At 32.8% G+C, this 15739-nt stretch overlaps 2 protein-coding genes across 2 annotated transcripts; both read right to left on the reverse strand.

The window, feature by feature from the left end:
- Nucleotides 1-732: 732 nt before the first annotated feature.
- On the reverse strand, nt 733-12098 carry LOC109807344 (eukaryotic initiation factor 4A-8). The gene is made up of 17 exons (XM_020369864.3): nt 11786-12098; nt 11600-11631; nt 11417-11512; nt 10720-10796; nt 9615-9660; nt 9114-9174; nt 8971-9024; nt 8779-8859; nt 7770-7809; nt 7508-7620; nt 6587-6697; nt 6002-6118; nt 5782-5869; nt 3726-3795; nt 3443-3549; nt 2744-3174; nt 733-1553 (listed from the first exon to the last, which is right to left on the reverse strand). Exons 1-17 carry the CDS (start codon nt 11978-11980, stop codon nt 918-920), a joined length of 2355 nt encoding a protein of 784 aa, XP_020225453.1. The 5' UTR covers nt 11981-12098; the 3' UTR covers nt 733-917.
- Nucleotides 12099-13370: 1272 nt separating this feature from the next.
- Nucleotides 13371-15208, reverse strand: LOC109809838 (Peroxidase superfamily protein). Its single transcript, XM_020373240.3, has 4 exons — nt 14884-15208; nt 14536-14721; nt 14214-14376; nt 13371-14010 (listed from the first exon to the last, which is right to left on the reverse strand). The coding sequence occupies exons 1-4, from the start codon at nt 15100-15102 to the stop codon at nt 13589-13591; spliced, it is 990 nt and encodes a 329-aa protein (XP_020228829.1). The 5' UTR covers nt 15103-15208; the 3' UTR covers nt 13371-13588.
- Nucleotides 15209-15739: the final 531 nt, after the last annotated feature.

Raw genomic sequence — 15739 nt, forward strand, 5'->3', positions numbered from 1 at the left:
ATTTTCATGAAAAAATTTAACTCTTAAACTAAGTAAAGTTTACATTAAAAAGAACCAATTTGATACGAAATTAATAATTTCAAGGACTAAATTAGTATACCATTTTTAGGAATAAAATTGTATATTTTCTTATTTTTTATCTAATCAAATAAATACAAAGTCTAACATCTTAATTTAAGGGCAAATTATTTCCTATATTAAATATATACAGTAAATTCTCTTTTTTGTTCATTAGTACTTACATTATTATAAGTTTACACCTTGACCTCCTTAATTTTTAGAAAATCGCTACATGATTCGTAACCATAATAAAATTGCAAACGTTGCCCAAAATGAAAAGGCGGAATACCCCAGCATGCATTGTGAAAAAAACTCGGTTTAGGAAACCATAACCCTATTTTTCAAAACTTTCAAAAGGGAAGTAACTCAACTATTTTACTCAAAATTCTTAACATAAACACGTTAATTTCCAAAATTCTTAATTTTTTGTTTACTTTTATTATTATATTTTTGCTTAAATAAACCCTTTACACAATTCTATCAACTATAAGACCTAAATTATAATATAATAATTTTGTTTTCTTCAATTTCATTTCATCTCATTCCGCTCATCACTATCACTGATCATCAAATCATAACCTAAAAAAATACACAAACAAATCATTTTACGATCAAGTAAAATTAAAACGTACTCTGGAAGAGATGCCAGCTAGAAATGTGCAACGACAGACATACACCAATTGGGTCATTAATGAGATTCGACATAGCAAAGTAATAATCAGTTAGATATTCAGACAACTCACAATTTAAATTAAATTACTAAGCCTATTAAACAAAGTTTAAGAGCAGAAGTACAACCAGGGAAACAGATGGGAGAGAGAAGCATTACATCTAATACGATGGAGGACAAAATCTCATCAGAGGAGCTCGGCCACATTTGAAGGAAGCTCCTCAACTAACACATTATAAAACTTCTGGATGTCATACAGCATTTTCTCGTCATCCTTTGTGACAAAGTTGATAGCAACACCTTTCCTTCCAAACCTCCCACTACGACCAATACGATGAAGATAGTTCTCAGGCTGTGTAGGGAGATCAAAATTTATAACTAGAGACACTTGTTGGACATCAATACCACGAGCCAAAAGATCAGTAGTAATCAAGACACGGGAAGAACCAGAACGGAATTCACGCATAATAATGTCCCTGGTATTCTGGTCCATGTCTCCATGGGTTGCTGAGACTGTGTGGTCTCGGCTTCTCATCTTGTCAGTCAACCAATCAACTTTCCTTCTAGTGTTCACAAAAATGACACTCTGAGTGATAGCTAAGGTCTCATAAAGATCACAGAGTGTGTCCAGCTTCCATTCCTCTTTCTCAACATTGACATAAAACTGCTTTATACCCTCCAAGGTGAGCTCATCACGCTTCACAAGGATCCTCACAGGCTTGTTCATAAACTTCCTTGTGATCTCAAGGGCCTCGGGAGGCATTGTAGCAGAGAAAACTCCCACTTGAATCTGAGATGGCAGCAGCTGAAATATATCGTAGATCTGATAACCATATAAAACCAATGTTAGAGCGGTTACACATATCAATCCTTTTAACAATTGCATTAACCCAATAGGTGGTTCTTAAAAAAATAAATTGAAAGGCAATTGCATTCATATTTTATTACATGTTACCGAGGCTGTCAAACTCAAGAATTTACTCAAACTCATGAAGCCACTGTATTAGAGTTTACCCAATACAAAAATAGTATTTAAAAACCTAAAAATATATATATGCTTGAAACACAATATTTTTAATATAATAATATTTCAACATTTGGACTTCAAAATATAAAAATTAACAAACTAACAATAAATTAACAAAGTTTGGTAATAGATTATGGTTTGAAATATAAAAATCATGCTGAAATATGAAAAACAACAATATGCAGAAAGTGAAATATACTCTCCATATGACTACTCACCATTACAGTAAGTATAATAAAACCATTAGATTTATCTCAAATGGAAACTTTCAATTCATCAAATACAATGTTAACAAGACTAATTATAAAACCAGGAGGTCAGAGAATAGAAGGCTTCTAACCTATAAAATAAAAACAAAATTATTAAATAAGAAAGCACACCAGTACAGAGGGTAGAGAAAAAAAGGAGGGTTAGAAGGAAAGTACAGCTCCTACTTGCTGCCCAGCAGTTTCTGAACAGAGAGAGACAATACACAGAAAGAGATGACTGTAGTCTGTAACAGAAAATTGAAGTCTTCAACGGAACAGAGAGAAACAAAACATAGAACAGAGAGAACCTTCAACAAAGACAACAGAATCACGAGAGAGATTGAGCAGAGGTGGAAATTGCAAGATCAGTGTTGTCAATGAAAATCAAAATCACAAATTGGGTGTCACGAAATTTTTCTCTATTGGTGCTCTTAACTTCTTTTCCTCAGCTTTTGGGCACTAATTAAATTTGCCAACCCGCCCCGCAATTTCAAGTTTAAGCAAGTCCGATTGAGTTTGCTCGAGTTTACATGAGCCCACCATAAAACGTGTTTGCTCGAGTTGAAAATACAAATATTTTAATGATAATAAAGAAAGTAAAACAGTTGAAATGGGAGAGTTTACACATCAATATACAAAAGAAGATAATAAAGTATAGGTATTACTTATAAAATAAACATAAAATATCAGTTAAATTAAAGTGAAAAGGCATTACACAAGTTGTGAATTGAAAAGCACCTGATCCTTGAAACCCCGGGAAAGCATTTCATCAGCCTCATCCAATACAAACATCTTGATGTAATCTGGCTGAAGTGACTGCCTGCGCAGCATGTCAAACACACGACCAGGGGTACCAACCACAACATGAACACCACTAGATAGAATGCGTTGGTCTTCACGCACACTGGTACCTCCCACACATGCGTGAACCTTCACACCGAGATAATCTCCAAGTGCCCGCATAACCTTCTCAATCTGCTGAGCCAGCTCACGGGTTGGTGCTAAAACCAAGGCTTGGCATTGAGTCAAGCCATAGTCAAGTTGCTGCAGAATACCGGAGCAGAAAGTAGCAGTCTTCCCAGTTCCAGACTGAGCCTGCTGAATAACATCAAGTCCCTTGACGAAGGGAACTATTCCCCTTTGCTGAATGGCAGATGGCTTTTCAAAACCTAAAGCAGATAACAAACTAAGTCTAAGGATTGGAACATACCGCAGGAGCAGGACAACAAAAACACCACGGTTTAATAAAAAAATACAGTCGAGTATGACACACCCTGTTTCTAGTGTTATGCTTTGATACCATATATTTTGAACGATTGAAAACAGAAGAATTCCAAGGCATAACAATGAACCACCAATGGCAATCACTAGGATGAATATTATTTTTGGGTGATTAAAGGTAGGAATGGGAAAAGAGGAAAAGAACATTAAATTTACCATATGCGTAAATGCCCCTGAGAAGATTCTCCTGCAAACCCATAGCGTCAAAACTATCATAGACCTCATCATAGGAAGTGAAGAAATCCTGCCCATCAGATGAAAGTCTGAAAGGGAAAATTAAAATAAATAAAAAAAGCCATCAAAATCCAACACTTAACATTAACATTATCATCCAATTGCAACGACGCATCAACATGAAAACAAGAACATAGACCAACATTTCAGTCATAGAAATGAAGAGCTGATGACAAAACCAGATTGCTTAGAAGAAAAATCTTACAAGTCATTCATTTTGGAATCATATTGACGAGTATCGAACTGTGACCCCTCAGGTGCAATTCCAGCCATGACTGCAAAACGAACAGAAATTATTACACAACGCAATTATCAACAAAATCGGCACAAGTAAAGGCGAGTGTTCAGTGTCATCTCAAACAGAATAAAATTATGAAACGACTTCAGCAATATTGTGCTTCGTATCTCTGAAAGCGTGGAACAAACATACAATATGAAATATGAGTGAGCATGACAGAGACATTTATTTACCACAAAAAAATGAAGTTTAAAGATAATGAATAGCAGGCAAATACAAAAAAAAAATATAGAAGTATTATGTTGTGAGAAAGAAGCGGCGAAAAGTAGAAGAAAAAAGGGGATTGCGATAGTAAAGAGTATGGTGGAAGAGAGACCTTGAGATGATGATGAAGAGTGGATTGGGTTTTGGTGATGGAAGTTGAGTTAGGGTTTCCCGAACTCCTCGGATCTACGCCGCGGAGTCGAGAAAAGATAACGAAGAGCGTTTGGTTGCAGAGAGGGAAGTGAGAGTGAGAAAGTATACTATGCAGTGATAAATAAAACCAGGGTTCCTAGACGATACCGGGCTCAAATATTCCCTATTTTGCCCCTTTGCACCCGGTCAACGAAAACAGGTCAAACTCTCGCGCAACAGTTCATCGCTTTTCCTTTGGGCTCCAGCCAGCCCATATCATTCTGTCTTCTCGGCCCATTTTATCAAACGCATCTCTTTATTAAATGCATCTCCTTTCATCTTCCTTGTCGATACTTTTATCTAAATATTTTTTTCACACCTCTTCAAATATCTCTCATTTTTAATTCCTAAAGAAAACTCTCATTTCCCTCTTCCTGTCACTTCTTTTTATTGTTACTTATTTTCTTTCTTATTTGCGGATTATGTGCTTTATTTCTCCTTCATCTTCCTTTATATGACATATAGCTCTTTTTTATTAAGCAATTAAAATTTTTAAAAAAACTACTATGAAAAAAAAAAGATTATGCTTACTCATGTTCCTGTTGTTTTTTCTGGTTGCATTATAGGAGTTGTGCAATTCACAAGGGATAAGAAAGTATTTATTCTATAATAATTGTCATCTTATTATTTTTTTTATAGAGAAAAAAAAAACTAACAAGAATATGTTTAAAACAGTTACAGAAATTAAATTATTCCAATAACCGATTATATATATAATCAATTGTAAATTATCAATTACAACCATAATATGAAATAACTATACAAGCTTCAAATATTTCAGATGTATGAAATTAATTTATTTTTAAAATTTTTCTTTTACAAATTTTAGGTATTGTCTCAAACATGTTATAAATAAATGAACAAAAAATAATAATTTTACAAAATTAATTTTCTCAGTACCCTACAATATAAAGATGTGGGATTATTTGTAGGATCCATTTAGTAGAACTTTCAAAGTTATTGGATTGGAGAGAAGAGTTACTTAAATAAGTAAACAACGAGTTATATATAGTGGGAACTCATTTAAAATATGTAAAGGGGAGAGAGAGAGAGAGATTGAGATGGGATGGGATAACTCGAAAACTTCAGAAACATGCAGATGAGGAATCTTTGCCTGTTGATAAATAGGCTGAGCAGTATATTTATAAGAATGAAACCCGAATTAGACAGCAAGGCAGATGTGTAATGTGTTACTCATTAAGCATAACTGCACAAGGGCTTTATTTAGAAGAAAAGATCGCCTCCGGTTTCCCTAAAGAACGTAGATGTTAACAAAGGAAGCAAAAACTTCCATCATATTAAATGATACTCATCAAATTACAACATTTGTTCTTTTAAAACAAAATAACTTATTCTCCAAGCTTTTCCTATTTCTTACATTTCAGCCCTCACTCCCTTTAAAAAAAAAATTAAAATAAAATAAAAACTTCTTTTTCTGACCACTCTCATAATTATAAGATATCCATGATTCCCTCCCGATACTGAACTAAATCCCGAAGCTTGGAAATTGTTTTGAGCTTTTGGCCTGGAGGTATCAGAATTTTAAAACTATCCGAGAACTTCGCTTAGACACATTGGCAATGAAATGTGCACATGTGGCTGCCAAATTGTGAGATAACATCAACAAGACATCCATAACCTCCAACTGCCATAACCTGAAATGAATGACACAGTAATGCACCCAATATATCAAATGAGAGTAACAAGGAGTCCATCAGCATGTTTGAGCTAAGCATTGCAAAGGTACCAAAACAACTCAATAGCAATGATTTTGAATCAGAACATACCCCTGCAGGATGTAAGGAGATAGAAAAAGACGATGAAGGAGCACATTGTATTTGTGATAGGATCGTGCCGTTCATGTCAAAGCGGTTGAGTAGAGGATCTGTACCAACTGTCAAAATCTGAAAGAAATACATACAATTAACAAAAATTACGAGAGCTAAAATTATATTATAAGAACAACAAATGAGTCACTCTATTAAAAGAGATTAACAATTTCCATGTGACAGATACTGAATGATAATTGCAATACTTACAACTGACAGAGGAGCAAAATAAGCAAGGCAAATTTACACCAGAAAAATATACGAGCTAACAAAACAAATATATAAGGACAGAGACCACAGGCGCTGAACTGTGAATTTATACCACTATCATCTAGAGTGGACATTTATCCTTTTTTGAGAGCATCTATTCTTGCTTTTAAAAGATTATAAATGACCCAATCAATTTTGATAGCATCACCATACCAGCTCATCAAATGCATATCATATCACCAAGATCAAATAAAGAGATAACAAAAGAGTATGACCATGCATGACCGTGTTTGAAACAACTTAAGAGAAAATATAGAGAGATAACCGACTCACTTGATTATTGTCATATAACATGTCCTGTACACAAGCACGAGTTGGAATCTTTGATACACATTCTGAAGCAGGAAGGTTCCAAAGTGATATATATCGTCCACTACTGCAAGCCTGAATAAAAGTGATGGTCCCTTAACAATTTATAAAATCAAGCAACAACTTAACAACATACACACCATATTCTCCCATACATGTGTTCATCCATAAAAATAATGTTTAAAAACTAAATAATTTTTATTTTTTAAAATATTTTATTTCTCTCTTTTTTTTATAAATCATTACATTCTTATATAATTTTCTAAAATTCACAAAACTTGTTTTTTTTTAATGTCAAAATAGCCTTTAAAAATCTCAATCCAATAAACATTTCATATGTAATCTAATAAATTCTAAAAAAGTAGTGGATGGATCACTAACCATCCATAAAATTAAATAGATGTATTGGTTTCGATCCATTATTTATTTTTATTGTAATGAATGAATTGGATGAGTTTACTTGTGGATGAATTGGAAGGATGATGGTTAAATGGATCCATTTGCCACTGCTAAGAACAACCTTATAATGTGGAGATTATTCTGGCTAGCAACGTGTGATTTTTATTGCTGAAATAGAAAACTTACTGGCAAAAATAGCTTCTCGTACAATACTTATTATCACACAGAACAAGAAAATGTATCATAGTTAGAAATAATGATTATCCAAGTCTTAATTGTTAAATCATCATATGCCAATAGCATCAGAAAGTGAAACTATTGTGTAATATATGTTCTCATTACGTCACATCAACTGCATCTGTAGTTACCACAGAAGCGATCAACATTTTGTCTGAACATTCATATTTCTTTTACCAGATTAGCAATGTAGACCAAAAATATGAAGGCAAGGGCCAAGGAATTATAAAATAAGAGATATGCTCTTACCAACCAACTCTCACTTGCATCTAGAGCAACACAGCCAACCCATGAAGCAGATCCCTTTAACTTCAAATCTTTTGCTGGATCAATCACTTGGGTACACTTTCCACTTTTGCAATCTAGTAAACACATGGTAAATAAGCCACAAAAAAAAAATAAAACCATAAAAGCTACACCAATATGTTTCAGTAACCAACTAATTTAGATAAAAATGTAATTAATCTAATTTGTTCAGCTTTATTAACTTGAGCTGAAAAATGAATAATACCCCAAATTCGTGCTGTCCCATCCTCTGAACCTGTTACGATCTGAACATTGATCAGAAAAAACCAGCAGTTAAAAAACTAGGGTACTAAACACAATGTGTGCAGACAAAAAGATCACTAAGAAAAAGGGAAATGGCAACAGAGAAGATGCTTTAGCAGTAGGGAACTCAGGATTTTAAAATACCAGAAGAGTAATGGAACTTTAAATTCTATTGCTAGTGTAAAGTTTTAACATTTTGTAGGAACTATTTCAGCAGAAAAGATTTCTAGTTGCTTCAACAGTATATAACTATAAATCCCTCTTTTTTCTCATTTCCCCTTCAATAGCCTTTCATATGGTACATGAAACTATTGCCCTGTCTATGTGTCATATAGTTCCAAAAAGTATTAACATATACCTTTACTACTAATAAAGACAATATCATATATAGTGCAAAAATTTAAAACTAAATAAATTTATTTTAAATAATAAAACTCCATGTAATCGCTCCACTCTCCTTGTTTTATATTAATACCATTGTCTCCACTATACGACCGCTACTCTTCCTCTTATATCCACAATTTTTATCTTAATTGCACACAAATGAGTGTGTGGCTCATTCTCTTTCTCATACATTCATGAAAAATATTTAAAAATAAAATAAAAAATCAATTCTAAAACTCCAAATGCAAACATTCCTGCAATAAGTTTGTAAACAGAAAATGTGATGGAGAAAAAATTATCACTGCTAGATATACAGGGAAACTTATGTTAGTCCTATTGTTTTAGTTTTGTATCTTTAGTTTTATGCATTGTCTTATTGTATTAATTATGTTTCTTTAGCTTTAGGTGTTATATTATTTCATGTCATTTTGTACAGCTGTAAAAGCTTGTAAAATGCTTCCATGTACTTGATACAATTCAGACCAGTGTCTGAACAAGACACAAACTCCATTCTTCACCTTTGGGTTTATTTCTTTCGGTTACTAACTACCATCAAGTCCAAATGACAATAAGGTCAATAATCAAACCTGATTGGATGAGTTGCGTGCAACTATACAATGCAAATAGTCAGTGTGCCCCTTGAATACCATTTTCACTTTACCAGTTTCCTACAAACATTAAAACATGTTAGTCCACCATCAGCACAAATACAATTATAAATCAAGTTATCCAAGAAACTTCATATGCAAGAATTATATTCACCTCCCGTGAATACATACCACATCCCAACAATATGCACAAGAATCACCAGATGCAGCAAAAACAGATCCCCCCTACAATTAAACAAGAAAATATAGACACAAACTCAGTCATGAAATAACAAACAAATTATTGTGATAAAAGGTAGAAAACAATTGCAAACCTGAGTATTAACATCAATAGCATTATTCTCAGGGATAGGTGAAAGGGCACCCCAAGGACCTCTGAAAGGCAACAGTGTGTGGGTATATAGAGGACAATCAGACAACCAAAAGCATTGGTACAAAGGAATTGCAGATAATATATAATAAGCTAAAAATGTTCTGCTCATGCCAGATTTTGAGAAGAATATCCTTTGCTGACAGGTTTCAAGTCAAGCAAATACAATAAAAGTTAACATTGATAATTGTAAAAGCAAGTAAGATAAACAATAATTGTAAACATTCAATATTATTTCCAAATCATTTTAAATAATTTTAGTGCAATAGACAACAATGCCAAACATAGAACCCAAATGTACTAGAGTATATTCAGAGATATGCAGGAAATATGAACCAAAAAGCAGTGATATCAAGAAGGATAAAGCATCCTGTAGTTCTGCAATAATTACAGAAAACAACTAGCAAACAAAGCTGAAACAAGCATCAATTCTCTAAAAACTCACTTGTGTTGAGGATTCACCACATCAAGTACAGGCTTGATGTCATTTCCTGAAATATCAGGGGATGACATACATAAGACATACAGCAAATCGTTAATTCAACAGTAAAAATAAGAAAGTAAGTGACATACAAGAAGTAAGAGAAGGAAAAGAAGAGGATACAGAATGATGTCATAGTGAGCCTTAGTAGCAACCATTGAAATTCAGCCAACCATAATTTACTTATATTTGGGAACAAAGTTAACACTTTCTGCATAACATCAATCTATATCCTTATATAAGAAAATAAAAATGAGATTCAGAACTATTAGGGTATTATGATTCTATTTCTCACTGACATATCCATTTATAAGTCTTATCATGAAAGAAGTGTTAATGGTCCATACTTTGTACTAGTTTTACAATTCTAGTACTTCACCTAGAATGTTAATATAAATAGGAATACTATATTAGTGTTTTATATCATATATATACATCATAACTTTTCTAATATCATCTGAGTTGCATTTCCTTCTTCTATCTTTTCCATCTTTACCTATAATTTCAACTGGAACAAACATCAATTCTCATTAACACTTTGCAGTTTGATATAGATTATGTAAAAATGCAATCAATCAGATTTAGTTTTATCGTACTTTGCAAAGAAACAAATCCAACAGGCGCTTCCTATATAAAAAAGAAAAAGTTGCAAGTTAAAATAAAATACTAAGATTCATAGATGCATAAACAAAATAATCAGGGGAAAACAAAGAAAACAATGATGCAAGTTACTTCAGAGATGAAAACAATATAAATGAATGCACTAATAGTAGGGTTAAGTTAAAATTTAACCGCAACTGTAATGCATGTTTGGCTCAGTTTATTTTGAGGAAATAATTGCATTTTTACCATCTTCTTGAGAGAGCTTTTGAAAAGATATTAGGATCCAATTGTTAGGTACGGGACTTGGAGTCCAACAGTGGAAGTATGGGATTCTAATGTGGGGTTTATAAGGCCTTCAACTCTCCAACTACAACAGCAAGCTTTTGCGGTATGAAGCTCCCAAGGTTCTTATAAAAAAAAATAATTATTCTCCAAAAATTAACCATTCCCAGACAAGCATTATCACCTTGGGAAAAAACCAAAGAACTTGAGTTTGAAAATTCCTTCCATCTCCATCCTCGAATCCGACCATCGTCACCACAGCTGCAGGACAAAACTGCTGTCAGGAGTTGTGCCAAGTGGTTTGATTGCATCTAGTCATAAACAATCATTTCTTCATGCATAAGAATTGTATTAAAATGCACTATAACATCTGCAAACCCAGAACAATAGCCAGCAAAAAGAATTTCCCTTCTCTTTAAAACAAAACCCTTATATAGCAAGTTCACAAATTGACTCATCATGCAATTATTTCCTTCCCGATCATGCTAGTAAATGCAAATAAAATCGCACATAACATAGGCATGCATGGTGAAAAAATGAACTTTCAAATACTAAATTCAACTATCAAAAACCAGAATGGTAATGCCAACATTTCAAATATGAAATTCAGATCTATTAACTTGAGGCATGATATAGATCACACAGGACAATTAGTACCATAATGTTCTCATTTTAAAATTTAAAAGGGTAATAAACACTTTCCAAGTAGAAAATAAGAAACAATGGTAGCACTCGTGCAGCAAACACAAAAACCATGCTCTAATAGTCCCACATTTGAGTCTGCCTCTTTATGAATACACGACAAGCATGCAGAAAAGTATCCTAGCGCGGTTCATCATGAAAAGGTAGTAGGAATACAGTCACAGAGTAATAATTTGAACCTCAGCATGAGAGCATCTTCGCCATCACCATAAAACTTGACATCATACGCAGGTCCATCATGCGCTTGAACGAAGCAATTTGGCTCTGCCAATAACCTAAACCAACAGCATTGCACGCAAAACACGGTTAACCCTAAGACCAATAAATAATCGATTAGGCATAAATTCTGAACGTTTACATACGTATCTGTATCGGCGTTGACAAAACCAAACGGCTGCAGAAAAAGCAAAAACAACGAAATAAGAACCGTTAGTTCGATCATCCGAAGAAGTAAAGGCGCTTAGTGAAGTGAAATCAGGAGCAGTGGAAATAAATGATAGTTGAAGCCAAATAAAATTAGTTCGAAATGCAATTGAGATGATACGGACGTTTTTTAGCTTAGAGGCGGCGATGGAGTAGGATGCGACGGAACCGTCGCTAGAGGCGACAAGGAGTGTATCGAGGTTAGTGCTGTAGGGCGGGGCCCAAGCGGTTCGGAAAACGGTTCGCGTTTGAATCTCCCTCTCCTTCAGTACGGTTTCCCTGTATGCATCTTCGTCCCAGTTCGTGGCGTCACCGCTCATTGTGCCTCAAACCTCGCTCTCGCCGCTCCCGTTTTCTCTCTTCTGCGGCGTTTCTCCGCCGACAACTAACGAGCAATGCTCTCAACGACCACTAACCAGCAATTATCACATTTCATCTTTTACATTTTAATAAACTTTTAATTTTATTTTCATATGAGAATCATTGTTTAATGTCAACATATGTGTGCCATCCACCAAAATTATTAGATTTAAAAAAAATTGACAAAAAAAATCAAATTTACACCATTGTAATAATTAGGAAACCCAATTCACTTAATTTAATCTTGGAAAATCAAAATCGCATAATTTTTACTTGAAGAACAAAAGTGAAATTGAGTTTATTTTCTAATGATGGTCTTTGATTCTATATTTAATTTAATTTGGTTCTAATATTTTTTTTTTATACATCCTAAATAGAACTTTTAATATTTATACAAATATATAAAGGAATATCACTTTTAGTAACTATTTTAATCTTTATATTTTGTTGATCATTATACTTTTTAATTTTAAAAAATTTAAAAAAAATATTTTCATCAAACTCAAGACCTTAAAATTAATTAATTAATTATAATATTAGATCAATATATATTTATTACTTAATTTTTATTTTATTTTATCTTTAATAGAGACACGAAGTACCTAGACTTTACTAGTAAATATAAATTTTTTACACTTTAAATAAAAAATAAGATTTTGTGTCAAAAAAATAGGAAATAAGTTTTCTAAATTAAATAATTATTTTTTAATAAATTTTAACTGCTAAAAATAGTAAAAAAAATTTATTGAAATTATTTGTTGAAAATTTAAAATTTTTCTTTATTTTCGTTAGTTCTTCCCAATCCCTCTTCGGTCTCTTCTTACAAGAAATTAATATTTTTAGCATAAATACAAAAATCTTAAACTCTAAACCTTAAAATTTAATTATAATCTCTATAAGAAAATTTTATTTTTAGTTCTTATAAAATTTAAAATGTTATTTTTGATCTTATAAATTGAGCAAATTTTTACTTTTATAAAATATTTATTTTATTTTCATCTTCTAAAATATAAAATTATTATTTTAAGCATGAATCAATTTTTTTACTTATATATAAGATAGAAAAAATAAATAATTAATGAATATTACATAATATGAAAAATAATTTTATTTTGAAAATAAAAACCAAATAAAATTGACAAAATTAATAAATTAAATTAATATTAAAAAAAAGCATTAAATAAGAAATAAAATTTATCAAATGTTATAATTTTTAATAAGTTAAAAAATATAATGGTAATATTTAATGTGAAAACATTTAACTTTGCTTACTGATATTATCTATTTTCTCTATTTAGTAAGTGTTGTAAATTAAACTGAAGAATATAATAAGTTAAATCCCTTAAAAGATGAAAGGAAATGATTCAAGTATCTTATTTAATATTTGTAGTTTGTCTTTTGCCTTGTAACCTTGGTTAGGTTTTCATATCCACCATGTGGCACATGAAAGCACATTTCCATTCCGGTTAATAACATAACAACACCAACCTAAACTACGCTATTGTAACTAGAAGACACACCCGATCTTGTGCTTATTATTTCACATCTTGGAAAGCCTCATTCATGTACTAAGAATTGATCACTCTGCAGTTCTTCCTAATCTCTCCATCAGACCCAGTCTTTGGGTTTATGTTCCCCATCCTGATCATAGAATTGGCAAAGTCCACAAAGAAGAGTCCACTATCGTTGCTGTAGCTTTGGACCAAAGGTTTAGTGGTTGAGTTAGCCTCGTCACTAGAAAACAGAATCTGGTCAGAACCCAGAAGGCCCCTTGAAACGAGCAAGTTCTTGAAGTAGTGGTTGTCAAATAGGTCCGAAGAGTTTCGATCAAGGACTGTAGTTACGTTTCCATCTCCACTTTTAGGACACAAACTTTGCAAGTCAGAGAGCATGTCAGTGTCTAGTGTACTGTCTGGTGCACCTGTTCCTGAGAAGTTGTACAATCTATTGCTAAATTGTGTACACCTTGATCGCCCGAAAGTATGAGCACCTTCACAAATAATTAATACATAAATTAGTTAACATGTATCGAATTTATTAGGCATAATTGCAATCCATGTTTCCGGATATCATCAATTTTATCATTCAGTTTTCAAAATTTTATATATTTTATCATATTTAAGTTAATTGTCTAGTATCGTTAGTTAATAACTTATTAACAAATTGATTATTAACGTGATATGTTATTATTACCTGATAAAGAAACAACGTCTGTGAGATTAAGGCCTAAATTACTAAATTTTGAAATGATGGTATCCAATGAATCCAACGGCGAAGGAAGCTGATTTGCTAGTGTTCCGTTTGAGACTGTTCCATCTCTTCGTCCTAGCAGAACCTTCCAAGAAGGACCACCACTCTACCAAACATTACGAGACTTAATGAGTAATGTATGTAAAATGCTAAATACCAACTTATTTGAGTAACTCTTATGAAATTCCCGTGCATGTTAGCGGAGTTGTAAAGGAATTTAAGCAAAAATAATATATAGAGAGTAGTGGGATTTGAATAAAATTACTAGGAAAACTGAATCTCTGGCAGCGATGGCTAATATATCAGCACATGAGACAACCCCTTGACATTCACTCTCCACTGAACTTTTGATTGTATCTACAACATCATATCCTCTAGCAGAGTTCAGATTAGGAATAGCAGACTTCTCTCCATCATCACCACCATCTAGTAGTATTGATCCATCACAACCCTGATCATGTTCAAGAAAATAAAGTTAGCATGCATATAAAACTATTTTATTAGGGAGTTTTGAGGTAATGTATCCCTAACAATTTGACTAATTTAAGCGTGCATATAATTAAAACATATATATATATATATATAGATAGATAGATAACTTAATTAAACTTACATTAACAAAGCAGTCATGAAAGTGAAGGCGAAGCAAGGAAGCACCCATTCGCATCTCATTCATTAGAGCTTTTTGAACTTCTCTCCTTACTATTTTGGAAACGTTAGGACATGATGACTTGTAGAAGTCTGTTGTCAGTTGAGAACTTACTGCCAAAAGCAACAAGAACATATTGATCAGACAAAAGTAATAACCGCTCGAACTACATGACCCCTTCATTGTTAATAGTTAATTGCAGTTTGCAAGGTCTAAGTAATAACTGTAAGACCAAAGAAAGGATGCAAATTATGCAAGAGGCCAGGCCACGATATGATGAATGTGGAAACATATGTGCTTAATTTATAGACAATGATACAAGAGATGTCACATTTATATATTCACATAAAATCACCACTTGACTTAATTTGCTAACAGTGCCCTCGTGTTTGACTAAATTCAACACTTGTGTGCGTATATCCCTAAGGCTGTTTAACTTTTTAACTTTGCATACATAATTAAATCAATTTTGCACATTTAAATTCTTATTCTAGTTAGAATTTTGTAGTAAAAGTGATCCAACAACAAAGCTTCAAATAGTATATTATCAATCTCATATCATGCAAGTGTTAGTGTGATATTACGCTGGCATGCATGCATGATGTAATAGTTATCACATTCTATGTAATGGACGATAAGTTAATTTTCTCTCTTGGAATTCATGAATTAAGGCGCACCAAAATATATAATATAAACCTCCATATCGTCAGGTTTTCAGTTGCCCACACATACTGTATTTTAATAATCCATATTTGTTTAATATATGCAGTTGTACATGCACCCATGTTTCTTCCATTCACTAACTTTATATCAAAGCCCA

The sequence above is a fragment of the Cajanus cajan genome, chromosome 5, assembly GCF_000230855.2.
Source record: "Cajanus cajan strain Asha chromosome 5, NIPB_CcT2T_4, whole genome shotgun sequence".
NCBI classification, from domain to species: Eukaryota; Viridiplantae; Streptophyta; class Magnoliopsida; order Fabales; family Fabaceae; genus Cajanus; species Cajanus cajan.

Coding starts and splice junctions, on each gene's coding strand:
- LOC109807344 (XM_020369864.3), bottom strand. CDS start 11,980: ATGAGCGGTGACGCCACGAACTGGGACGAAGATGCATACAGGGAAACC. Junction 7,810..8,778: donor CACGCAACTCATCCAATCAG/GTTTGATTATTG, acceptor ATCAATGTTCAG/ATCGTAACAGGTTCAGAGGA. Junction 3,175..3,442: donor CAGGGGCATTTACGCATATG/GTAAATTTAATG, acceptor TATCTGCTTTAG/GTTTTGAAAAGCCATCTGCC.
- LOC109809838 (XM_020373240.3), bottom strand. CDS start 15,102: ATGAAGGGGTCATGTAGTTCGAGCGGTTATTACTTTTGTCTGATCAAT. Junction 14,377..14,535: donor CCAGAGATTCAGTTTTCCTA/GTAATTTTATTC, acceptor AATGTTTGGTAG/AGTGGTGGTCCTTCTTGGAA. Junction 14,011..14,213: donor AGACGTTGTTTCTTTATCAG/GTAATAATAACA, acceptor TTATTTGTGAAG/GTGCTCATACTTTCGGGCGA.